The sequence below is a fragment of the Anolis sagrei genome, chromosome 5 (genome assembly GCF_037176765.1).
Source record: "Anolis sagrei isolate rAnoSag1 chromosome 5, rAnoSag1.mat, whole genome shotgun sequence".
In the NCBI taxonomy this organism is placed as follows: Eukaryota; Metazoa; Chordata; class Lepidosauria; order Squamata; family Dactyloidae; genus Anolis; species Anolis sagrei.
Genome location: NC_090025.1, coordinates 27799091 through 27826363, shown reverse-complemented (window position 1 = coordinate 27826363; position 27273 = coordinate 27799091). Strand labels below are relative to the sequence as shown.

Genomic DNA, 27273 nt, shown 5'->3' with positions numbered 1-27273 from the left:
TGAATACTTTCATTATTGTTGTGGAATTAAAGCATTCCGAGGTGGTCCAGTTTATATTGATGATATACTGATGATGATGATGACGACAACGACAATGACGATAACTGTATTTATAATCCTTGAGGGGATACAGGGCAGAGTCCAACAAAAAATGGCAAACACTCAATGCCAAACACATTCCTAAATAAAAAAATACAAAACAAACTGATCAAATATGAAAACAAAACGATGACAAAATTGAACAAAAATTAAATAATAATAAATAAATAATAAACTTTATTTGTACCCCGCTCCATCTCCCCAATGGGGACTCGGTGCGGCTTACATGAGGCCAAGCCCAAAACAACAATTACGTGAAATAAAACAAAACTGAAAACGCAAATAATAAACAATAATAACGCAATTACATAAAAGACAACATAGCAATATAAAATTACAATAAACACAATCACGGTAACATGGGCAGGCTACATGTAATGGATAAAAGAAAAGTGGGTAGAAACAGATTAAAAACTCATGCGAGATAAACACAAGATAAGGACAGATTATTTGCAGAGGAGAGCTCATTTTAGTGAAGGTTGTGGAGCAGAACTTTCCTATGGGGGGAATGCACTCCAATAACAAAAACCATTAAACTAAACACTAGTATGAGGATGTAGATCTACTCATCAAATTAAATGATAACATGACCTACCAAAAGGTTTCTAAGATCTACAGAGATAATCGCAGAAACACCTCAGCAAGCGAGAGTCCAAAAGTGGCAGGCTAAAACCCAGAAATGCAGAGCCAACCTTAAGAAGTGGGGCTACAAAGTGGAGTCCACGATGTGAATGTAGAGAAGAGCAAACCACAGACCACTTACTACAATGCAGCCTGAACCCTGCCACATGCACAATGGAGGACCTTCTTACAGCGACACTTGAGGCACTCCAAGTGTCCAGCTTCTGGTCACAGGACATTTAGTATAATGCCGAGTTCTTAACTTTGTTTTTATTTTTAAATTCATTATAACTGTACCCTCAATGTGCTTCTGACACGATAAATAAATAAACCTGCCAATTACCTTACAATTAGCAACAGAAAATGAAATGGGCAGATATAGGATGGGTGGAAAATGATCCGTGTGAAAGTGATTTTGGAGTCAGGAGACCACAAGATGAACATGAATCAACAGCATGATGCAGCAGCTAAAAAAGCTAATGGGATTTTCGGCAGCATCAAAAAGAATATAGCTTCTATCTAGATCAGGCATGGGCAAACTTCAGCCCTTCAGTTGTTTTGGACTTCAGCTCCCACAATTCCTGAAAGCTGGTAAATTGGCTGGGATGTCAGGGAGTTGCAGTTCAAAACACTTGGAAGTTTGGCCATGACCAGGCCCGTAGCCAGGATTTCGTTTCGGGGGGGGGGGGGGGGCTAAAAAATTTTCAGGGGGGGTTTCGGGGGGGCTGAGTTTCGGGGGGGGGGGGGCTGAGTCTGAGTGAAAGAGGGTCTAGCCTAGCAAACCTTTTGTATCATTACCCCAATACCCCCATACATATGGGATATATTGAGAATGGTGATCAAATCATGATATTAATAAACATAACAGTTTAAATAATGCACCAGTAAGGCCTTTTTGCGAACCACCATGAGAATTTCGGGGGGGGGGGCTGAAGCCCCCCAAGCGCCCCCCCCCCCCCCCCCCCCCCCCCGGCTACATGCCTGGCCATGACTGATCTAGATGAAGGGAAGTAATGGTGCCCCTCTATTATTCTGCTTTGGCCAGTCCTCACCTGGAATACTGTATTCAGTTCTGGGCACCACAATTTCAGAGAGAGACTGACAAACAAACGTGTCCAGAGGAAGGTGATCAAAATAATGAAAAGTCTGAAAGTCAATCCCTACATGAGCATCAGCCTAAGGATCTGGATATGGGTTGTTGTGGGTTTTTTGGGCTATATGGCCATGTTCTAGAAGTATTGGGTGTGAATGTGTTTAGCCTACAGAAGAGAAGGTTGAAAGGAGACATGATCTCCATGTTTAAACATTTGAAAAGATGCCATGATAAGGAATTGTTTTCTGCTGCCCTGGAAACTTTGTGTGTGTGTGTGTGTGTGTGTGTTTGTGTGTCTGGAGCAACTTGAGAAACTGCAAGTCGCTTCTAGTGTGAGAGGATTGCAAGTCGCTTCTGGCAGCTTTGTGTAGGACCAGAGCCAGAACAAAATAACTAAGCTTGGGGTCATGGATTTGGGGACAGATGGGCTTTACTAATTTCTGCTCAATAAACAAAGGGGATTATGTGATGTCCAATGAACATATACACACAGTCCTTGCTACCAAGTCTCCACCATTTTGGGGGGTCTGTTCCACCGTTGTATCCTTAACTCACTGGAGTCCAAAGAGGCAAATGTAATGAGGAATGTGATTAAAAAATAATAATAATAAAACTTTATTTATATACCGCTCTATCTCTCTGAGGGGGACTCAGGGTGGTTTCCAAGCAACATCACCAAAACATACAGAGTAAACAGCATATCGTAAAATTAACAAAACAACATAAACATAAAATTATCTCAACAACACGTATGTATATTAAAAAATAATCCTGCCTGCTCAAAGCAATTAAAAGGCCGGGCTGAGGCTAGTGCAAACTCAAAATATAAATATGGATTTTGCCATAAAATTTGATAAGATTTGCCATAAAATGTGATAAGCTTCGCAGATCCAATTGGCGGGAACGAGAGACAGGGCCTTCTTAGCGGTGGCCCCCCAGCTATGGAACGCCCTCCCTAGGAACATTAGATCGGCTCCCTCCCTCCTAACATTTCAAAAGAAAGTTAAAACCTGGCTATTTGAGCAGGCATTTTCAGACACAGTATAACTGTTTAATTGAAACTTATGGAATGACAAGGCAATGCGATGGAAAATGATTTTAACGATGAGACGCTGAGAATTATATTTTATGGTTTTAATTGTTAATTTTTTATATGGTTATATTATATACCGCTTTGACTGTATTTTATCTTGTGGGGCATTGATTGCCAAATGTAAACCGCCTTGAGTTGCCTTCGGGCTGAGAAGGGCGGTATACAAATACAGCCAATAAATAAATAAATACATAAATATTATCTTTTTTTAGATCAAAATACTGAACATGAGACTGACATAGCTTGCACTGTAAAAGAAATATTTATTTATTGTGTCAGGAGCAAACCAAACAGTTGTATTGCATTTTTTAACAAACAAACATACAAAACACAAAGTTTGCAAGCTTGGTAGTTGATTAAATGTCCTTTGACCAGTAGCTGTCCACTTGGAGTGCCTCTGGTGTTGCTGCAAGAAGGTCCTCCATTGTGCATGTAGCAGGGCTCATGTTGTAAAAAAAACCCCATAAAGTGGAATCTCTAATAATTAATTATTTCAGGTCAGGAGTGAATTGAGAAACTGCGAGTCGCTTCTGGTGTGAGAGAATTGGCCACCTGCAGGGACGTTGCCCAAGGGATGCCTGGATGTTTGACCATCCTGTGGGAGGCTTCTCTCATGTCCCCACATGAGAAGCTGGAGCTGACAGACGCGAGCTCACCCCTCTTGCCGGATTTGAATCGCTGATCTTATGATCATCAGTCCTGCCAGCAGAAGGGTTTAACCCATTGCGCCACCGGAGGCTCCTGCCCTGGAGACTAGGACCTGGAGCAATGTTTTCAAATTACAAGAAAGGAGATTCTACCTGAACATTATTTATTTATTTATTTATTTCAAACATTTGTACCCCACCCTTCTCAACCCCCCGGAGGGGGGGGGGAATCAGGGCGGCTTACATCCGGCGCAATTTGATGCCATTACATATAAATAATACATATAGTAATACATATAAAACACAGTAAATTGATTACAAAATTAGTTTTACTGGCTGTCTAGCCTTATGTAGAAACAAGTTCAGCGAGCACAACACTATCAGAAGCCTGTCCATAGTCCATTTTCCATAACATCATCATTATTACCATTGTCAATAATCTGCCAGCTACCCAATCCCTGGTCCCATAACCACGTTTTCAATTTCCTCCTGAAAGCGAGGAGGGACGTTGTTGACCTGATTTCGCTGGGGTGCGAGTTCAGCGGGGGGCCACCACTGAAAAGGTCCTGTCCCTTGTCCCTGCCAAGCGTGTTTGCACCAAAGGAAACATTAGGAAAAACTTCCTGCTGTTCAAAGGAGGAACTCTCTGCTTCAGGGTGTAGTAGAAGTTCCCCCTTTGGAGGCTTTTAAGCAGAAGCTGGATGGCCATCTATGGGTGGGTGGGGGAGCTTTGATTGTGTTTTCCTGCATGGCAGGGGGTCAGACTCAATGGCCCTTGGGGTCTCTTTCAACCTTATGGTCATTGGCTGTGTTGGCAGAGCCAGAAGACAGTTGGATGCACAAATCCAGAGACTTGCCTTGTGCCTTCTGTTTACCCATGGAGTAGAACTCGGATCATGGAATACTGGAACAATGGGTGTTCCATGAAGGATACCAAGAAGCTCCCTTTTTGGAGGAGATTCCCCTATCCATTGGCTCTGAATTGTGAAAGGAGGGGAGTCAACAGTCTGGAGAGAAGGGCAGAGGCGATGGCGCTCTCCCCGCCGGCTCTCTCCCACCCAGGGAAGCAGCAGCTGCATCTCCCCTTCTCCCTAGCTCTCTCTCTCTTCCCGCCCCCTCCCCACCCCTCCGTTCTCTCTCTGGACCCCTCCCTGGCTGGCCATCCGTTATTCCATCCGGGCAGCTTCACCTCGGAAGAGAAGAGCTTGAATGAGAGAGAGGCTGAGAGAGAGGAGGAGGAGAGCGAGGAAACGCTGGACCAAAGGACTGTCGCATCATCTCCCTTGGAGGGACCCTGGTTGGTGGGCGAGATGGGGACCCCTTGGCTCTCTTTTCTTCTCTTTGGCTCGCCCTCTCTTTGGCCAGGAGGCCCATCTTCAGGTCGCCCTCCGCCCGACACAGATATATTATGATCCCTCCCGACTTAGGATACGTTTCCACACTAGAATGGATCCAGTTTGACCCCACTGCCAAGGCTCAAAGCTATGGAATCACATCAGTCCTTGGGAGGAATGGGAGAAGGGGAGGGGTTAAAACTTTCTAAAGCTACAGTTTCCAGGATTCCATGACTCTGAAATTTGGTCTCAAACTGCGTTCATTCTCCAGTGCAGATGCACCCCCTGGTCTTGGAGAAGGAGGACTGAATGCCAAGGCTTGAAGCCCTTTTACAACTAGGCTGGCTTGGAATCTGCTTTTTGTTGTTGTTGTTGTTGTTGTTTGTTTGGGTTTTTTTTTTTTGGTCGTGTCAGGAGCAACTTGAGAAACTGCAAGTCACTTCTGGTGTGAGAGAATTGGCCGTCTGCAAGGATGTTGCCCAGGGGATGCCCAGATGTTTTTGATGTTTTACCATCCTTGTGGGAGGCTTCTCTCATGTCTCCGCATGAGGAGCTGGAGCTGGTAGAGGGAGCTCATCCACACTCTCCCCGGATTCGAACCTGCGACCCGACCTGTAGGTCTTCAGTCCTGCCGGCACAGGGGTTTAACCCACTGCGCCACCGGGGACTCAGCTTAAAGGTCTGCATTTCCTTTGGAATGACTTTCCTGTTCTCACATATTTTCAGAGTACAGGTATATAAAACTAGCCCTATATCAAAAGAGGAAGGAAGCACCCACCACAATAATAAATATAATAAATAAATAATAATAAACCTTATTTTTAAACAATAAAAACTTTATTGACAAGCTGAAATGTGTCCAGAGGAGGGCGACTAAAATGATAAAGGGTCTGAAGAACAAGGCCTGTAAGGAGTGGCTTAAAGAGCTGGGCATGTTTAGCCTGAAGAAGAGAAGGCCGAGAGGAGGCGTCATAACCATGTATAAATATGTGAAGGGAAGTCATAAGGACGAGGGAGCAAACTCAGTACTAATTCTATTTGCACTACTTTATATGTTCTGTTTTCCATTTGGAAAATAGATCTTGAGCAGTTATGTCTTCTCTCAATCCCTTGTTAACATTTACCACATTCTTCATGCAGGGCACATACTGTTTCCACGATCTTCATCTTGCTCTGAACATAACCAAGAAAACTCTCCTTTTTGTTTTTAATCTCAGTAGGAAGCCTGAGTTCATTCTACACTGTAGCTTTCCTGACCTGTTCTCTATTCATTTTCCTCTTTGGTGATTTCACCCTTCTTCCACTTCCTGTACTTCCCCTTTGAAAACTCAATCCCCGACATCCCCCATGATTTCTATGGAAACCTTTCAACTTTTCTCTCTTGTTGGAATAATTCACCATTGTACATCAATATGTCACTTTAAAAAAATCCCATCCATCACAAGCACCTTTTGACCACTCTCCCCCATGAGTTCACCCCTGACATTTCCTTAAAATTACAAAAATCAGCTTTCTTAAAGTCCATTGAAAACTCAGCAATGTATCCAATGTTCCCACAAACCTTAATACAAGATAGAAGTGAGGGCAGAACCCCAAGTACTGTACTTATTTCATCTCACTGTAGAAAACTAATTTCACAAAAGGCATATTGGTCATATCCAGATTGAAACATACGCAGATCCATGCGCATAAAACACCCCAAAATACATTACTTTTTCTTTATATCCGAGTACTATCTTCAATTCCGAAGAAAGTTCTAAGGTACATAAGTATCAATAATAATAATGGCACAAGCCAGTAAAGGTGGTCCCAGTGGTGATCAGCACACTGGGTGTAGTGCCTAAAGACCTTGGCCTGCACTTAAAAAAAAATCAGTGATGACAAAAGTACCATCTGTCATCTGCAAAAGGCCACCCTATGCGAATCTGCACGCATTATTCACCAATACATCACACAGTCCTACACACTTGGGAAGTGTCCGACATGTGATCCAATACAAAAGCCAGCATAGTGATCTTGTATAGTCTGCATTATTTGCCAATACATCACACAGTCCTACACACTTGGGAAGTGTCCGACGTGTGATCCAATACAATAATAATGCATAGCGCACATTATACAAAAGCCACCATAGTGATTTTGTTTTCTGTGTACTAATCTTGTTATGTATCTAATGATGATGGTGATGGTGATGGTGATGGTAATAATAATATCACTTTATTTATATTCTGCTCTATCTTCCCAAAGGGACTCAGGGCAGATTCCAATCACAAAAAAATACAACAACCAATACACACATAATAGAAAAAAAAAATAATAATAGCCAAACATATATAAACAAATTCTAACTTAGCATCTAAAATTAAAATAAGACATAACCTAGCAAATAAATTATATCAACATAAAACAAAACATCAAACAGAAGCATCAATTTCCCAGAGCTGACAGAATTCATTGGGGGTATATAAGTTGATTATTGCCAAAGGTGTTAACTGGGCTAACAGGGTAAACAGAGCCCGGATATGGGTTACAGATTTTAATCAGAGGTATAGTGGAAGTATCATTATCTAATCCTCCTCCTCTTCATAAGCCAATAAGCAGAAGTATGTTTCCAGTTGTTTTTGAAAGCAAGGAGGGAGGGGGGCATCTTTATTTTCTTAGGGAGGGAGCCCTGCCACAATCATGGAGAAGGCCCTTTCTCTCATTCCCACCAGCTGTGCTTGAGACAGGGGTGGGACTGAGAACAGGACCTCCTCTGATGACCGCGGTGCCTGAGTTGGTCTATAAGGGGAGATGTAATTAATCAAATAGCCTGGACCAGAGCCATTTAGGTCTTTAAAGATAATGACCAGCACTCTGGATTTAGCCTGGAAGCAGACCGGCAGCCAGTGGAGCTGCCATAACAGGGGAGTAGTTCTCATCCTATAGAGCACTCCAGTTAGTAACCTGGCTGATGATCTCTGTCCCAGTTGACGTTTCCAAAGTATCTTCAAAGGCAACCCCACGTAGATAACATTGCAGTAGTCCAATCAGGGTGTGACTAAGGTGTGGACTACAATGGCCAGATCTGACGTATCAAGGTACGGACACAGTTGCTGCACAAGTTTTAATTGTGCAAAGGTACTCCTGGCCACCCCCAACACCCGGGGTTCCTGGGTCAGCAATGAGTCCAGGATCACCCCCAGATCTTCAGAGAGCATGTGACCCCATCCAACATAGGCTGTAATCCCACACCCTGATCCGCCTTCTGACTGACCTCTGTGTTGTCTAGATTTAGTTTCAGCTTGTTAGCCCTCATCCAGTCCATTACTGATGACAGGCACCAGTTTAGGACCAGGACAGTATCCTTGGCATTGGGTGGTAAGGAATAATAGTTGGGTGTCATCCGCATTGATACCAAACCCCAAAACTCCGGATGATCTCTTCAGCGGTTTCATGTAAATGCAGCATGGGGCACAAAACTGAACCATGAGGAACCTCTCAGGCCACTGGCCATCAATTCTTTAAGAAAGTCTAAAAGGGTGACATAAAATTCAAAATGTTCTTGAAAAGAAGGACGATCAAAGATGATAATCTGAAACAGAGCAGAAACTATTAAAACATTTTTAAAATACAGTGTGAACAAATCAAGAGGGAGCAGAAATTTAATGGTTATCTATGGCAGAGTCACAATCTATGGGTAGTTTAGAGGTAGTCTGTTTGACACTTAATGTTCTGGCCAGTGACCATAATAAAGTTTTGTTGTTTTTGTTGTTGACACTTGGAAGTTTGTTAATTACCAAACAAATCCTTTTTTAAAATCTTAGGTTGTTCAGGAGATCGGAGGGTATGGTGACAAACAGCAAAGATACCACTAATCTGCAAATATGGGAAATAAAATTGAGCCCGTGCATGAAGAAACACAGGTATTTGCTATTGTGATCTTTAAAAACTTTATTGGTTGCTTGGGTATTTAAAAGGAAAAAGACATTGGGTACGAGTCACACAATGACAATACACTGAGTCTATTCTATTCTCTCTTTATCTACCTTCTTACTGACCCATTTCTTTCTCTGTCTTCCTCTATCATCTCCTTATTGATCCTCTTCTCCATCTATCCATTCACCAATATATTTTTCCTCTATCTCTTCACCTGTCTCTCACAATCTCCCCCCCCCCATCCATTCATCCACCAATACATTTTTCTTCCCTCTCTCTTCACCTGCATTAATTATTAGTTTCTGGCAACAGCTCAAAAACTATTCAGATATCTTGTTTTTTTTGCTATGATTGTCAAAGGCAATCCGAGGATTCCAGGGAATCAAATGCAAAATGGTACTGATCACCATTAAACCCCACTGCCTTTAGAGGTCTTTATCATTTTTATGAGTATTTACACTATTTTTGATGTCAGTAACAAAATTCTGAATTTTTGTGACAGTTCAAGTTGTCTCAACTTGTCTTATAATGGAGATGTTCTAGAAGTATAACATTTATTTCAGTTTAATTTCTTTTACGAGGAGGCCATTGGAGCCATAGATGATATTATCCATAATTGGCATGAGCGAGGGCCATCTTTGCCCTTTTCAGAAACTTTAAAGAAGTAGATTAGGAAATTCAAGTAGCTAACAATTGACCTTTTTTTCTGTGTCATAAGCGACTTGAGAAACTGCAAGTCACTTCTAGTTTAAGAGAATTGGCCATCTACAAGGACATTGTCCAGGGGACGCCTGGTTGATTGATGTTTTACCACCCTATGAGAGGCTTCTCTCATGTCCTTACATAGGAAGCTAGCGCTGACAGATGGGAGCTCATGTTTGATGTTTTACCATCCTGTGGGAGGCTTCTTTCATGTCCCTGCATGGGAAGCTAGAGCTCAACTGACGGGAGCTTACCTCACTCCCTGGATTCAAACCACCAACCTGTTGGTTGACCAGTCCTGCCAGCACAAAGGTATAACCCATTGTGCCACTCTCCAACAATAGACCTAACCAAAGCTGTATTGGAAGTTTTGTCACTCATTACAGTTTGTAACCATTTCCAAAAGTTTGGCTGTATTATTATATTGAAAAACAGCAGTGAAGAGTCTTGTGATGCTTTAAACACAAATAAATTTGGGTATTTATTTATTTGTATTTATCTTGTCAAGAGTATTGCATTAAAAACAAACAAACATACAAACAAAACACAAAGTTTGCAGACTTGGTATTCTATTAAATGTCCTTTGACCAGTATCTGGCCACTTGGAGTGCCTCTGGTGTTGCTGCAAGAAGGTCCTCCATTGTGCATGTGACAGGGCTCAGGTTGCATTGCAGCAGGTGGTCAGTGGTTTGCTCTTCTCCACACTCACATGTTGTGGACTCCACTTTGTAGCCCCATTTCTTAAGGTTGGCTCTGCATCTCGTGGTGCCAGAGCTCAGTCTGTTCAGCGCCTTCAAAGTCGCCCAGTTTTCTGTGTGCTTAGGAGGGAGTCTCTCATTTGGCGTCAACTATTGATTGAGGTTCTGGGTTTGTGCCTGCCACTTTTGGACTCTGGCTTGCTGAGGTGTTCCAGTGAGTGTCTCTGTAGATCTTAGAAAGCTATTTCTTGATTTAAGTCATTTACCTTTTATTGCAATCTGATTCCATCTCCCCATAAATGTTCAACTCCAATATAACTGTGACTGTGCTTCTAATTCCATCTGTTAATCTAAAGAAGTGGATTGATATCCACAAATGTTCTTATAAAGTTATTATTAAAGGTGTTGCTAGTTCTTGTTCATCACCTATTTCATGTTCTGTTATTAAATAGACTAAAAACAGCTTCTCCCTTTGAAAAATACTTCAAGGTACTTTGATTTTTCTCTTTTTGATCAAGTTATTGAGAATATTTGTTTTAATTCAGGAAGCCATTGATTTGGATGCTGAAGACCTTTGTGATACAGACGAAAAAGACCCCATTCTCCTGTTGAAACACAGTGAGCATCATGTGCAAGCAATTCTAGAGGAGAGAGATGACATTGCTGAGGAAGCGAAGCACAGGCACATATGTTCTTGTCCCCCACATGGCCATATTGCCTCACTAGTAACAAATGGTATGTAGAAAGTCACAAGGAGGAAAACTAAGGCAGATGTAAAGATATCCATGTTTCCTGTGGACTCTATTCATTTAATGAATACGTTTAGGGTTTTATGTTTAAGCAAACAAGTTTTAAAATTATTCCCCCCCCCCCCAAAAAAAAACCAAAAAAAAAAAACCCTGATACTCAAAGAATGGTCTGTGTTCTGTTGCGAACTGGGCCTGTAAATAATTGTCTTTAAGCAGGACATGCGACTTTAGCCCAGCGGGAAGCCAGGGCCCCCCGAAGAGAAGTTCTCAGAGGTTTTCCACCACAAATGATCTTTAGATCATTTAGATGGCTTGTGAAGTATAACAAACTTCTCTTGTCTTCAGTAAAGTCAAACAAGTGATTCCAGGCTTTTATGCAACTGGTGGCTTCCTAAACTTGTCCACGAAGGACAGGCAATTGTCTTTAATAACTGACTCTTTACTTTAAAGGAAAATCCCTTTTTAACTTCTCCCAGGCTGACTGTAATCTAATCCTTACTGATGTGGGCTCCGCTACCGGGTCGAACTGCTTCTCGAGCACCAAGTGGACATACCAGTAAAGGCTTGGATATTCTCCAGCTGGAGATCTTTGGTCTTCCAAACTGTTACCCTCCGAAATTCTTCAAAGCATTAGGGCTGTTTCCCTGGAAATCTGTAGAATCTTTTGAGGCTCTTAAGGCTGTTCTCCCCCAGAAAGTCTTAAGGGTTGAAGCTTTTGTACAGGGGAAGCTTGCACACGTCCTGTACATTAGCTTTCCTGGCTGATACTCCCTTCCCAATTGCTCTGAGCAAGGGGCGGAACCAAAACTTAATAATGGACAGGTGACTTGCCCTACGACTGCAACCAAAGGAAACCACCTTTCTACAGAACCTCTGAAACCCTGGACTGCAAGCAAACTCTCAATACAATGCAAATAAATTTGGAGCTCCTGGTACAGCCGTACCAGCACAGTCTGCTTAACCTCAAATGTGAAATACATGCCTCTCCTTTTAAAAGCAGAGTGGGACACATTTGAAGAGTCCCACTCTCTAAAGAAATTCCTGGGGTGGATAGGTTCCACGACTCACCATGAATCCCTGAAACCTTGGAAGATAGGTCTTCCAGTACAATTATATGATATACGTATTTCCAGTCCAGATATAGTCAAAATATAAGTTCACTGTTATCCACACAGGTATCTAAAGGAGTGGGGGGCAGTAGGATATCAGTCCAGATATAGTCAAAATATAAGTTCACTGTTATCCACACTTTCAGGTATCTAAAGGAGGGGAGGGGGATATGGGGGTTCAAATATTAGATTTGTTTGCTTTTGCATAGAGATTGGTATATTTATTTATTTACTATATTTATATCCTACTTTTCTCTACTCCAGAGGGGACTCAAGGCGGCTTTCAGATAGGCAATAATTCAATGCCTTCACAACAATATACAGTTAAAATACATTTCAATTAAAATCAAAATCAAAATTAAATACATTGAAACATTATAAAACATTACTATCAGTACAAAACTACGCAATCTGGCTGCCGCTCATTGGACCATTTGGAGCTTCTGAACAGTCTTCAAAGACAAACCCATGTAGAGTGCGTTGCAGTAATCTATTTGGGATATAACCAGAGCGAGCGTGGACCACCATGGCCAAATCTGACTTCCCAAGGTATGGGAGCAACTAGCACACAATTCGCACAAGTCTGATCATTTTGTATGAAATGTTGCAGAGCAGTGAAGAAATGCTTGCAAAAAATATCAATACAGGTTTATTTGCCTAATTAATTAAGTTTCATTAACCTGGAAGGACAAACAAGGAATGCAAAAAGGAATAGCATTGCTTTGGAATGACAGCAGTCTTTACAAATGAGAACTTTGTATGCATATCACAGGCTAGATGTAGCAACTCCTATTAGTCATGACCCAGAAAATGATCTGAAGGTTTATACGTCATTCTTCCTCTGAAGCTAAGCTGGTTTGGCCCAGTAACCTGCTTGGATGGAAACCCACATGGGAATCATATATAGGGCAGTCTAAGCTCGTTGGAGGAAAACAAGAGTGTGATAAATCAAGTTAATCTTTTGGAGTCTGAAACTAAAGCCTTCCAAAATTCATTGAAATTCATTCCTAAGGCAAATAGACAAGATTACTAATATCCGTGCTACGTTGTTCTGCCAACTCTGCAGTTCACTGAGGCTTTTTTCATTTTAGCCATTATTGTTTTAATCATCGTTGTAATCTCTTAAGCTAGATCTTAATGTTCTCACCCTTGAATGAACTCCCAAAAAAAATGGCTGTAATCTCATACATTTCTGCAGATTTGTGTTTGAACTGGGTCATGACCATGCAGAAGTGCCTTGTTTTCTAACATATGGTTCGGAAAAATAAACCCCCAGAACACATAAATTCATGCCTTGTCCCCTGGAAGAAATGTCTAAAAAATATTTCCTATTTGGGTTGTTGTAAGTTTTTCGGGCTGTATGGCCATGTTCTAGAAGCATTCTCTCCTGATGTTTTGCCTGCATCTGCGACAGGCATCCTTAGAGGTTGTGAGGTTTGTTGGAAACTAGGAACATTGGGTTTATTTGTGGAAAGTCCAGGGTGGGAGAAAGAACTCTTGTCTGTTGGAGCTAGGTGTGAATGTTTCAGTTGATTAGGATTTGATGGCCTGACAGTTTTTAGGTGTAGACTTGTCCACAGCTGCATGGTATACAGTAGACTCCTATAGAATAGAATCATAGAATCATAGAATCAAAGAGTTGGAAGAGACCTCATGGGCCATCCAGTCCAACCCCCTGCCAAGAAGCAGGAATATTGCATTCAAATCACCCCTGACAAATGGCCATCCAGCCTCTGCTTAAAAGCTTCCAAAGAAGGAGCCTCCACCACACTCCGGGGCAGAGAGTTCCACTGCTGTACGGCTCTCACAGTCAGGAAGTTCTTCCTAATGTTCAGATGGAATCTCCTCTCTTGTAGTTTGAAGCCATTGTTCCGCGTCCTAGTCTCCAAGGAAGCAGAAAACAAGCTTGCTCCCTCCTCCCTGTGGCTTCCTCTCACATATTTATACATGGCTATCATATCTCCTCTCAGCCTTCTCTTCTTCAGGCTAAACATGCCCAGTTCCCTAAGCCGCTCCTCATAGGGCTTGTTCTCCAGACCCTTGATCATTTTAGTCGCCCTCCTCTGGACACATTCCAGCTTGTCAATATCTCTCTTGAATTGTGGTGCCCAGAATTGGACACAGTATTCCAGATGTGGTCTAACCAAAGCAGAATAGAGGGGTAGCATTACTTCCTTAGATCTAGACACTATGCTCCTATTGATGCAGGCCAAAATCCCATTGGCTTTTTTTGCTGCCACATCACATTGTTGGCTCATGTTTAACTTGTTGTCCACGAGGACTCCAAGATCTTTTTCACACGTACTGCTCTCGAGCCAGGCGTCCCCCATTCTGTATCTTTGCATTTCATTTTTTCTGCCAAAGTGGAGTATCTTGCATTTGTCACTGTTGAACTTCATTTTGTTAGTTTTGGCCCATCTCTCTAATCTGTCAAGATCGTTTTGAATTCTGCTCCTGTCCTCTGGACTATTGGCTATCCCTCCCAATTTGGTGTCATCTGCAAACTTGATGATCATGCCTTCTAGCCCTTCATCTAAGTCATTAATAAAGATGTTGAACAGGACCGGACCCAGGACGGAACCCTGCGGCACTCCGCTCGTCACTTCTTTCCAAGATGAAGAGGAAGCATTAGTGAGCACTCTCTGTGTTCGTCCACTTAACCAATTACAGATCCACCTCACCGTAGTTTTGCCTAGCCCACATTGGACTAGTTTCCTTGCCAGAAGGTCATGGGGGACCTTGTCGAAGGCCTTACTGAAATCCAGGTACGCTACATCCACGGCATTCCCCGCATCTACCCAGCTTGTAGCTCTATCGAAGAAAGAGATCAGATTAGTCTGGCATGACTTGTTTTTGATAAATCCATGTTGACTATTAGCGATGACTGCATTTGTTTCTAAGTGTTTGCAGACCGCTTCCTTAACAATCTTTTCCAGAATCTTGCCCGGTATCGACGTGAGGCTGACCGGACGGTAGTTGTTTGGGTCGTCCTTTTTTCCCTTCTTGAAGATTGGGACCACATTGGCCCTCCTCCAATCTGCTGGAACTTCTCCCGTTCTCCAAGAACTCTCAAAGATGGTTGCCAATGGTTCCGAAATGACTTCCGCTAGTTCCTTCAGTACTCTTGGGTGTAGTTGATCTGGCCCTGGGGACTTGAACTCATTAAGAGCGGCCAGGTATTCCTGGACGACTTCTTTCCCAATTTGGGGTTGGATGTCCTCCAATCCCTCATCCACTCCATCTTGCTGAGGTTGAAGACTCTCTTTTTGTGAGAAGACCGAGGCAAAGAAGGCATTAAGTAGTTCTGCCTTTTCCCTGTCCCCTGTCAGCATTGCCCCATCTTCTCCTCGAAGAGGTCCTATCGCCTCCTTGTTTTTCCTTTTTCTACTGACATAAGAATAGAAGCCCTTTTTATTGTTTTTAATGTCCCTGGCAAGTCTGAGCTCGTTTTTTGCTTTAGCTTTGCGGACCTTTTCCCTACAGGTGTTGGCTATTTGTTTGAATTCTTCTTTGGTGATTTCTCCCTTTTTCCAGTTCTTGTGCATGTCTCTTTTGTGTCTTAGCACAGTTAGAAGTTCTTTGGACATCCATTCTGGCTTCTTTGCACTTGTCCTATTTTTTCTCTTTGTTGGCACGGTTTGCAATTGCGCCTTGAGTATTTCACTCTTGAGAAATTCCCATCCATCCGTAGCTCCCTTGTCTTTTAGTATCTGTGTCCACGGAATGCTGCTCAGCGTTTCCTTCATTTTTTGGAAATCAGCTCTCCTAAAGTCCAAAATGCGGGTTTGACTTGTCTTAGTTTCGGCCTTCCTTTGTACCTCAAATTACAGGAGCACATGGTCACTTGCCCCTAAGGATCCTACCACTTCGACCGCATCGATCAGGTCCTCCGCATTTGTTAGGATGAGATCAAGAGTAGCCAATCCCCTTGTTGCCTCTTCTACCTTCTGGACCATGAAATTGTCTGCAAGGCAAGCGAGGAATTTGTTGGACCTTGTACTCTTGGCCGAGTTTGTTTTCCAGCAAATATCGGGATAGTTGAAATCGCCCATGACTACTACATCTCTTTTCTGTGCCTGTTTGGTCAACTGTTGGCAGAAGACTTCATCAAGATCTTCCTCCTGGCTTGGGGGTCTGTAGTAGACGCCTACAATGACATCTTTTTGAGTCCCAGTTCCCTTGATTCTTATCCAGATGATTTCAAGCTGGTTTCCCAGATTGCTGTCTTGAATTTCTTCTGCAGCATAAGAGTTTTTGACATATAAGGCTACTCCGCCTCCTCTTCCCTTTGTTCGGTTTCTGTGAAAGAGGTTATACCCCTCGATATCTACATTCCAGCGATAGGAGTCATCCCACCAGGTTTCAGTGATGGCTATGATATCATATTTGTGGTGTAGTGCTAGAAGTTGGAGTTCGTCTTGTTTATTTCCCATGCTCTGTGCATTGGTGTAAAGACATGTGAGCCCCTGGGATCTTCCCTTGAGCTGTTTAATTGGGATTATTGTCCTTTTGGTACTTGGTCCTTGTTGTGTTTGTGCAGCCCTCCGTTTAGCCTTCTGGCGATTCCCAGACATTATGGGTAAAGTAGTGTTCGCAAAGCTGTTGTCCCCCTCCCCCGGTGGACCTAGTTTAAAGTGCGTCTAATGAGGTTTGCGAGTCTGTGAGCAAAAAGGTGTTTTCCTACTTGTGTGAGATGCACCCCATCCCTTGCCAGTAGGCCATCCTCCTGGAATAGCAGGCCATGGTCGAGGAAGCCAAAGCGTTCCTCCTGACACCATTTTCTAAGCCAGTCATTGACCTGTACTATTTTTCTGGCTCTTGTGGGTCCGTGTCTTACAACAGGGAGGAGGGATGAAAAGACCACCTGTACATTACATTCTTTTAGCATTGCTCCTAGAGCTCGAAAATCATTTGTGATCTTTTGAAACGTATGCCTTGCATTATCATTGGTTCCTACATGAATCAACATGAGGGGAGGACGGTGATAGGGCTTGAGGAGCCTGGTGAGCCTCTGAGTGATATGGTGTATTTTTGCCCCCGGTAGGCAGCATATTTCTCGAGCCATCCCATTTGGTCTGGAAATGACAGCTTCCGTTCCTCTAAGGAGGGAGTTGCCTACTACCAATACCTGTTTACTTTCAGGAATGACAGGGCCCCTTTTGTGCAATGTAGTGTGTAGGTCTCCAGAAAAGTGATCCTGTTGGTGTGAATTGTGTAGGTGAAAAGTGTTGTCCTCCTCCTCGACATCCCCGGTGCATTCGTCAAGGACAATCCATTGAGATTCGTCCAAGAGCCTATGGTTCTCCTGTATGTGTTCCTGTTGCTCCTGGTCTATGGTTGGGGATGGTACCCCTGCACGATTGTGCAAGTGTGAATGTTGTGAAGTGTTGTCCCAGTCAGGGCTATCCCCTGCACACTGATCAAGGATGAGCCACTGATCAGTATCTAAGCCATTCTGGTCTTCCCCAATATGTTGTGTTTCTTGGTCAGGTGCTAGTTGTGTGAGAATTTGGAATCTATTGTGTAACTGCAGCTGAGCGGAAGTATTCTGAGGAGGCTTCTGGGTCCTATGTGTCCTTCTAAGGGTGACATTTCTCCAAGCCTGAGGGTTGTCCACATCTGAGGTGCTGTTCTGTTGAGCCTCCCCGTAATGTTGGTGTGATATGGGCCGCGTGTCTAGGCCAGTGTGGTGTGTGGTGTGTGGTGTCTAAGAAGAGCTCAAGTTCCTGAATGTTCTTAAGGGTCTTAATACGGTCCTCGAGTTGTCCTGCAGAGGTGAGAGGATCCCTCTTGTCCTTTGCTGAACATAGCATTTGTTGGATTTTCTTAGTGGGTCTGTAGATAAGTTTGTAGGTTGTGTTTCCTCATCAGCTTCCCTATGCAGTCAGTGGTGCCCTTGATGTATGGCAAGAACACTTTTCCTCTGAGTGGATCTTTGTCTTGACTCTCGTGGCTCATTCTTGGTCTTGCAGCTCTTCTGATGTCTATGGTGGAGTATCCACTGGCCTGTAGAGCCCAGTTTAGGTGGTTTATAATAATAAAATAATAAAGTTTATTTATACCTGCCACCTTCTCCCCCAACGGGGACTCGGGGTGGCTTACATGAGGCCAAGCCCAAACAGCAAATTACAATACAGTAAAATACAATAAAATAAAAACCAAAACGCAAGCAACAACTCAGTAAAATACAAAAACATGATGAATACAATAAGCAATGAAAACAAAACATAAGAATGCAATGAACAATTACAATGGGTGGGGGCGCATGTACAATAAAATGATTTAAAAACTCAGGGTGAAATAAAAGGAGCAGATTATTTGCAAGGGAGAGCTCATAGGGAAACGGGGTAGAAAACTCTACATGGGGCTGTATTTGAAGACAATTCGGAAACTGCAGCCAGATTATTAACTGGGGCAAACTTTAGGGAGCATATCACCCCCCTTTTAAAGCAGCTCCACTGGCTCCCAATACATTTCCAGGCCTATAAAGCTCTATACACTTCGGGTCCAACTTATCTTCAAGATTGCATTGCCTTCAACGAACTGGCAAGGGTATTAAGACCTGCTGGGGAGGCCCTTCTCTCATTCCCACCATCGTCTCAAGCACAGTTGGTGGGAGTGAGAGAGAGGGCCTTCTGGGTGATGGCTCCCCAGCTCTGGAAAACCCTCTCTAAAGAAAGTAGATTAAACCTCTCTCTTCAGTCCTTTGAGGTGAGTCTAATCCATGGCCAGTGTGATGAATTATTAATAGTACGGACTCGCATTATGATTGTTATGACAGATAGCTGCCCCACAGGTTCCACTGCATTTTAGGAATTTTATAATTTTCATATTTTTATAATTTTATCAGAGAGATTTTTATGTGCTGTTGATTATACTTATGCCATTGTATTTATACGTCTGTATTGTTGTCTGCATGTGGCACTTGGAGTGCTTCTGTGAGTTGGCCCGAGTCCCTTTGGCGAGATGGTGGCAGGATACAAATAAAGATGATGATGCTGCTGCTGATGGTGGTGGTGGTTATTATTATTATTATTATTATTATGAAAATACTTGGTTCAATAGAAAATGAACTCAAGGACTGACTCATAAGAACATTTCAGAATATTTAAGATGCCACTTGAAGGCCTGGCATTATAAGCATAAGTTAAGGTTCTTGTAGCACTCTAAGTACTCTAATGATACCCCCAATGACTTTGAAATGTTACTATAGTTCTGAATTTTCTTCTTATTGACTTCCAGTGGCTGCAATAGCTGTATTCTGGGCGGTAACCTGGTCTCTTACAAATAAAGAGAGTCTTCCTCGCGGAAATCTCTTCGGACTTATATTCCTCTATGTTTTTTCTGTACTGGGTGGCAAACTTATGACACTCATTAACATACCACATCTACCTCCTCTCCCTCGCCTTCTTGGTAAGTATACTGTTAGCACGTAGTTTTCATTTTATTGGTAAATAGAATTGATTTTTTTTTGCAATGACAGCTGACTTTCCCAAAGTGAGATTGTATCCTTACTAGGGGCCGGGCTTTAGCACAGTAGATTAACCGCCAGCTGCAGTAAATCTTGCCAACTGAAAGGTTGACAGTTCAAAACCCAGGTCAGGGTGAGCTTCAGGCCTTCAGCCCAGCTTCTGCCTACCTAGCAGTTTGAAACCAGCGATGTGAGTAGATAAATAGGGACCACTTTAAAGTGGGGAGGTATTTAAAAGGCATCCATAAGGAAAATGCCAGAAAAATGCTGGTGATTCGATCAAAGAGGAAGTTTATGAACAAAGCTCTTTGGCAACACCCCAAGCATAATCGGCATTTCACAAGAATGTGTGGGTCACATTATTGCTTTGCTTGACTATCGGAAGATCTCTGCAAAATGGATACCCAGGATGAGAGAACAGTGAGATGCTGGTTGCGGAAACAGAGTGTCGACTTGTTCCATGATGGCTTGTTCATTGTTGGCAGAAATGTATCCAATTGTCTGGGGATTATGTTGAAAAGTGAATAGTGGTAGTTAAAGAGCACATTCTAAGGATTATTTCTGCATTTGATTTATTAAAATATTCCCATCCAAACCCAAGTAATGAAGGTGAAGGCATTACTTTTCATTCAACCCTCGTAGGTTTAGTCTGGTTGCTTTAGTTCTCCTTTGGGAAACGAATGAGAAGTGAACTGGACTGGGATCAGTCTGGAGTCTAATGGTCTAAATATTATTTCTTGTAATGACTTGGCTGTATTGATTTTTTCATTGTTTAGTGCTCTTTCTTTCTCTCTGTGTTGTCTTTATTCAGTATTATATCCTTCAGTATTATGTCTGTACTAACACAAAACATCTTCCTTTATCAAAAGTTTAATACACTGAGAGAGAAACTGAATTTTCCACATTTTGTTGTGTCTCGTGGTAGAAACCAACATTGATATGGCTTTCTTTCTCGCACTGCAGGTATGATGGTTGCTGGATTTCTCATAAGAAACATCCCCTTCACCAATGACATAGTTAAGATTGATGTGAAATGGGGAGCTGCCCTGAGAAATATTGCCCTCTCAATTATCTTGGCTCTTGCTGGTCTTGGCCTTAACCCACAGGTGAGGCTTCACGTGATCCTTCCTTAACAAAGCCAAAGTTTTTGCTGCAGAAGAGAGGCCCAGACTACCATGTTAGACTTAAGGCATTGCGTACAACAGTGTCTTTAAATGATTAGAGGAGATTCTTACCAAGAGAAGAGTGCCAAGGGAGGGATGGTGTGCGTTCCTCTTTTTATGCATTAGAACTGAATATTTCACAACACCAACATGGCTAAAGTGTTGCGGAGAAGGTTCCTTGTTGTATCACAAAGGACAGTTTGATAATATTATGATCTATAGGGGAAAGATAAGCTTTCCCTTCCCACCCTCTACTGCAGTTACTTAAAGAAAAGAAAGGGCATTGGGTAGACATTGTGAACTAGTGTATGGTTTGATCATTGGACTATGACTCTGGAAATCAGAGGTCAATTCCCTGCTCAGACACTGGGAACTCACTGGGCAAGTTACATACTCACAGCCCCAGAAAACCTAGTGAAGGTTCTATATCTATATCTATATATATTAAAAATTTAGTGTTCATGGGTTGTTGTAGGTTTTTCCGGGCTATATGGCCATGTTCTGGAGGCAATTTTTCTCCTGACGTTTCGCCTGCATCTATGGCAAGCATCCTCAGAGGTAATGAGGTCTGTTGGAACTGGGAAAAACAGACCTCATTACCTCTGAGGATGCTTGCCATAGATGCAGGCGAAATGTCAGGAGAAAAAAAAATTGCCTCCAGAACATGGCCGGAAAAACCTACAACAACCCATGGATTCCGGCCATGAAAGCCTTCGACAATAAATTTAGTGTTCATTTGTGGGAGAAACATAACTCAGAAACTACTGGTCGAATTGACACGAAATTTTGACACAACACACCTAACCAACGAGTGTCCATCACCCCTAAACACACACACACACACCTCAGCAGAACAGACTTAAAAACCTAAAAAATTACACCATATATACATATACACATACATTCATATACATATACACATGCACACATTTATACACACATGCACAAGCACACACGAATATACACATATGCACACATACATATACATACACACATACACACATATATACATATACACATGCATACACAATCATACATATATACACACATATACACATGCACACAGATATACACATGCACACAGATATACATACACACATATAAACACAAATATGCATATAGACAAGCACGTACATATAGACAATATGCGCATGCACATATAAACACATGAATATATACACACATATATACACAGAGACATATATACACCCATATATATATATATATATATATATATATATATATACACGCAGACACACACATTTATTTATTTATTTATTTCCAGCACACACACACACACACACACACACATATATATATGCACACATCACACACACACACCCATTTCTACCCTGTCCTTCTCAACCCCCGAAGGGGGACTCAGGACGGCTTACATTTGGCACAATTTGATGCCATTAAATATAACAAAGCAATATAACAACAATTAAACAATAAATAGAACATTAATTAAAACAATAAAAACAATATTAATTGCTGTATCACCATTCCAGTCTAATTCTGTATCCAAAGCGCTATTTATGCCTGCTGTTCAAAAGCCTGGTCCCAGAAACACGACTTCAATTTCTTTCTAAAAGACAGGAGGGATGAAGCCGATCTTTCCTCGTTAGGGAGAGAGTTCCACAAATATATACACACACATAAACACATATATACGCACACAATACACATATACACAGACTGGGCCACAGCAACACATGGCAGGGGGTGGCTAGTATGTATATATGTCTTCAGGCACCTGTTGACTTATCTGTGAATTCCATAGGACTTTCTTATAATAATAATAACTTTAATAATAATTTTATTCTTATACCTCACCACCATCTCCCCGAAGGCGGCTTACAAATGGGACAAAATGCCCACAGACACAATACAAAGCAATCCATCATAGCAAAAACATAATTGAAATAAAAACATAGTTAAATATAACAGTCTGGATAAAAGCACAGTTCAATAAAACATAAGAGTATAAAGCAGTAATGTCATAACTCAATCAGAACCATTTTTGACAAAACCAATTGCCAGTAGTGCAATCGGCATGACAAGGCTTATAAAAGGACTGGGCATGGAATAGTGCAAGCAGCATATCATAGGGCTGGGTATTGGACAAAGTGCAGAGAGCAAAATATTAGGGAATCTAGGGACTGGGCATTTATAACTAGGGACTAGGCGTTCTCAAATGCAAGCTGAAACATCTAGGTTTACAGATCCCTGCGAAAGGAGGATAATGTGAGGGCTTGCCTAATTTCCCTGGGGAGGGAGTTCCAAAGTCAGGGGGCCACCACCAAGAAGGCCCTCTCCCTTGTCCCCACCAGCCATTCCTGTGACCGTCATGGAAGCGAGAGGAAGGCCTCCCCAACAGATCTTAGAACCCACGCCGGTTCATGGGGGAGATGCGGTCCTGAAGATAGGCAGGACCCTAACTGCACTTTGAATTAGGACCAGAAACTTATCTGCAGCCAGTGGAGCTGCTTTAATAGGGGTGCCGTGTGCTTTTAGGCAAGGAATACTTAAGAGATTTGGTCAGTTCTTACCATGCTGCTATTTTTAATACAAGACTACAATTACAGATGGAAGCGTATGTCCTTAATGCAAATGAAAACGCTATAGTCAGAAAGCTTGCATTATCATGCCTGTTGTACTACCAATTTCTCTTTTCTTTTTTGTCTTTCAGGCTCTGAATAAGTTAAAAGCAGTCTGTTTCAGACTAAGCTTGGGACCTTGCATCATTGAATCCTGTTCAGCAGCAGTCATCTCTCACTTCCTGATGGGCCTGCCATGGGACTGGGGATTTATGTTAGGGTAAGAAGGGGTTTTGCTTACCTTTACATACAGGGTGTGTATTTCTTTAGCAATGTTTATGTTCCAGCCATAAACACAGTGGATGAAGCCCACTACCTTGCAAACGCAGGACATTTCTATTATTATTATTATTATTATTATTATTAGCATTAGCATTAGCATTAGCATTATTATTATTAGCATTATTAGCATTAGCATTCATAATAAGCAAATGGAGGAAAGTTTGAATAATATTTTTCCGCACCCCATAATCAGTCTGGACAACAAATTTGTTTAGAATGTTGTATAGGTGGCTTTTAATTTTTAATTTGATATTTATTCATTTATTTCATTGTTTTTTGTATTGCTAATTCTCATGACTGAGAATTAACATTCAAGGAAGCTCTTCTCACCCTACTGATCTCATTTTGAATTGGAATGTAGAACTGTGATTGTGAAGGAGTGGATTTCTTTTTGCAAATTAATTTAATGATTACAGTGTTTACTCTGCCTTCCAAAACATTTATGGTGTAGGCTTTCCCCCTTCTTTTCTAAGCCGTAGTTGCTATATGCTTCCATTACTACTTGCCCCATTACTACTTAGCACTCTATCATACTATTCTGTTGTAGTGCTATTATTCCATTTTTAGTGACATGACAACATTCTGTGGAATTCTGGGGTTTATAGTTTAACCAAGAGAATTCTAAATGTCCTTCCCCCAAATGCAAATCCCAGGATGCTATAGCATATTGTCATGGCAGTAAAAATGGAGTAGCACTGTAATAGTGTAATAGGAGCCCTAGTGGCACAGCGAGTTAACCACTAAGCTGCTGAACTTGCTGACTGAAAGGTTGGCGGTTCGAATCTGTGGAGCAGAGTGAGTTCCTGCTGTTAGCCCTAGCTTCTGCCAACCTAGCAGTTAGAAAACTTGCAAACGTGAATAGATCAATAGGTCTATCCTTGCCATCCTGTAAGTTTTTCAGGCTGTATGGCCATGTTCCAGAAGCATTATTTCCTGAAGTTTTGCCTGCATCTAGGGCAGGCAGGATGTCTGGCATAGATGCTGGTGAAGCCTCAGGAAAGAATACTACTGGAACATGGCCATGCAGCATGAAAAACTTACAACAAACCAGTGATTCTGGCCATGAAATCCTTCGACATTAAATAGGTACCGCATTGGTGGGAAGGTAACGATGCTCCATGCAGTCATGCCAGCCACATGACCTTGGAGGAGTCTATGCACAACGCCAGCTCTTCGGATTAGAAATGGAGATGAGCACCAGCCCCCAGAGTTGGGCACAACTAGACTTAATGTCAGAGGAAATCTTTATCTTTAGTGTAATAGGATGGGGACGAATGGAAACACAGAGAAGATGTTTTCCTAGATCGTTTTTCCTGTTTCCTTTTGTTGAAGAGCGTATCGTGATGAAGGGGACAAAGAGAATAGACATTAATAAAAAGGTGGTATTGCATATGTTCAGATTTGTTATAGGTGCAGTGTCTCCTGCCATCGTTGTCCTTTCAATGTTGGGGCTACAGGCCAGAGGATATGGTGTTGACAAAGGCATCCCAACATTGCTGATAGCCGCAGGAAGCATGGACGATATTGTAGCCATCACAGGCTTCAACACGTTCTTAGGCATGGCTTTTTCCACAGGTACTGTTGTTAATTACTTCATAGGTCTGATGAGCAAGAACATGTATTCAGCCAAGGAGAGAAATCATGGGACCTCTTAGAAAAAAGGGCTAAAACTATCCCCTTTAAGAACTGGGCTCCCACAGGAAGGGCTTGTCCAGATTCCTTTCCTGAAAGTACCCGTATATACTCGAGTATAAGCCGACCCGAATATAAGCCGAGGCATCTAATTTTACCTCCCAAAACTGGAAAAATTGATTGACTTGAGTATAAGCCGAGGGTGGGAAATGCAGCAACTACTGGTAAATTCCAAAATAAAAATAGACACCTAGTCCTGTAAAATGTGTGAAGTGGCTTGGAGATTATTGCTGCTTTAGATCAGTGACATTCATTTTAAGTGTGGCAGCCACAATGCACTTTGAACACTTTATTTTCCATTTTATCAGTTGCATCAGAAAGGCTCCATTTCCTTTCTTCTTTTGTTTTTCTTGTGGTCTAGCAGCAGAGCTGGGCCAAAAGAGGTCCTTTCTCTGCCACCTGCTGGACAAGGAAGCAAACACAGTTCTCATAGATGTGCCTTCAAGTCACCTGTCAAACTAGGGTGGCTCCATGAATTTTATGGGTTCTTCTTAGGCAAGAAAGACACTGAGGTCCCTTTCAATTCAGCTATTCCCCCTCCCACAAAATTCACACCATTACCACTGCTTGATATCTCCCTATCTTTGGAATCCAATGAATAATAAGTCATGCCATATTTTATGTTGAAAATATGGCATGACTCTGTTTTTATGTTTAAACTATTCTTAGGCATTGTTCTCTGCCTAAGAAAGGAATGAGAGGTCTCATCCTAGAAACAGCCTGGATCTCAATGGAAATTATTTTATCAGGGCAAGTCCTAGAGAAAGTGGTGGCCTCACAACTCCAAAGTTTCTTGGATGAAACTGATTATCTAGAGCAGTGGTTCTCAACCTGTGGGTCCCCAGATGTTTTGGCCTTCAACTCCCAGAAATCCTAACAGCTGGTAAACTGGCTGGGATTTTTGGGAGTTGTAGGCCAAAACACCTGAGGACCCACAGATTGAGAACCACTAATCTAGATCCATTTCAGTCTAGTTTCAGGCCTGGCTATGGAACAGAGAACATATTGGGTGCCTTGGTGGATGATCTACCAAGAGAGCTAGGCAGGGAGAGTGTGTCTCTGTTGGTTCTCATGGACCTCTCAGAGGCATTCAATACCAATGACCATGGTATCTTTCTGAGTTGGCTCGCTGGGATGCGGCTTGGGGACACTGCTTTGCTGTGGCTCCAGTCCTTCCTGGAGGGCTGAATCCAGATTGTGGTGCTGGGGGACTCCTGTTTGACTCCCTGTGGGGTCCCTCAGGGCTCTATTCTGTTCCCCATGCTGTTTAATATTTACATGAAACCCCTGGATGAGATCATCCAGAGTTTTGGAGTTTAGTGTGAAATTTATGCAGATGACACTCAACTCTGTTATTCCTTTCCACCTAAAGCCAAGGATGCCGTCCTGGTCCTAAACCAATGAATGTCATCAGTGATGGACTGGATGAGGGCTCACAAGTTGAAATTAAATCCAGACAAGACAGAGGTACTCCTGGTCAGTCAGAAGGCGGAACAGGGTGCGGGGTTACAGCCTGTTTTGGACACTCTCCCTGAAGATACAAGTTCGCAGTCTGGGCATGCTCCTGGACTCATCACTGACCCTGGAATAGCAGGTGTTGGTGATGGGCCAGCTTTGTCTGTACCTTGAGATGCCAGACTTGGCCATGGTAGTCCATGCCTTAGTCACATACCACTTGGACTACTACAATGTTCTCTATATCGGGCTGCCTTTGAAGACAGTTCGGAAGCTTCAACTGGTGAGGAGATTGGCAGCCAGATTACTAAGTGGAGCTCTGTAGAGGGATTGGAGAGCTCTCATGTAGCGGCAGCTGCAGTGGCTGCCAGTCTGATTCCAGGCTAGATACAAAGTGCTCATCATTACATTTTAAAGCATTTAATGACTCAGGTCCAAGCTATTTGAAGAACCACATTTCATCTTATAGACCTACTCAGACATTGTTGTCAGCAGAGGAAGCCCTACTCTCAGTCCCACCTCTGTCTCAAGTACGGCATGTGGGAAT

The 27273-nt window shown here is 42.4% G+C and overlaps 1 protein-coding gene across 1 annotated transcript in view; it reads left to right on the top strand.

Annotated features, from left to right (window-relative positions):
• The first annotated feature begins 4706 nt into the window (after positions 1–4706).
• The window catches only part of LOC132776956 (sodium/hydrogen exchanger 9B2-like), a 33682-nt gene continuing 11115 nt past the window's right edge, over positions 4707–27273 (top strand). The window contains exons 1-7 of the mRNA XM_060779155.2: positions 4707–4850; positions 8694–8792; positions 10751–10940; positions 19306–19476; positions 20498–20640; positions 23390–23517; positions 24979–25154. Of these exons, the coding sequence (XP_060635138.2) occupies positions 8754–8792; positions 10751–10940; positions 19306–19476; positions 20498–20640; positions 23390–23517; positions 24979–25154 (847 nt within the window). The 5' untranslated portion in view covers positions 4707–4850; positions 8694–8753. The remainder of the gene's footprint in view (positions 4851–8693; positions 8793–10750; positions 10941–19305; positions 19477–20497; positions 20641–23389; positions 23518–24978; positions 25155–27273) is intronic.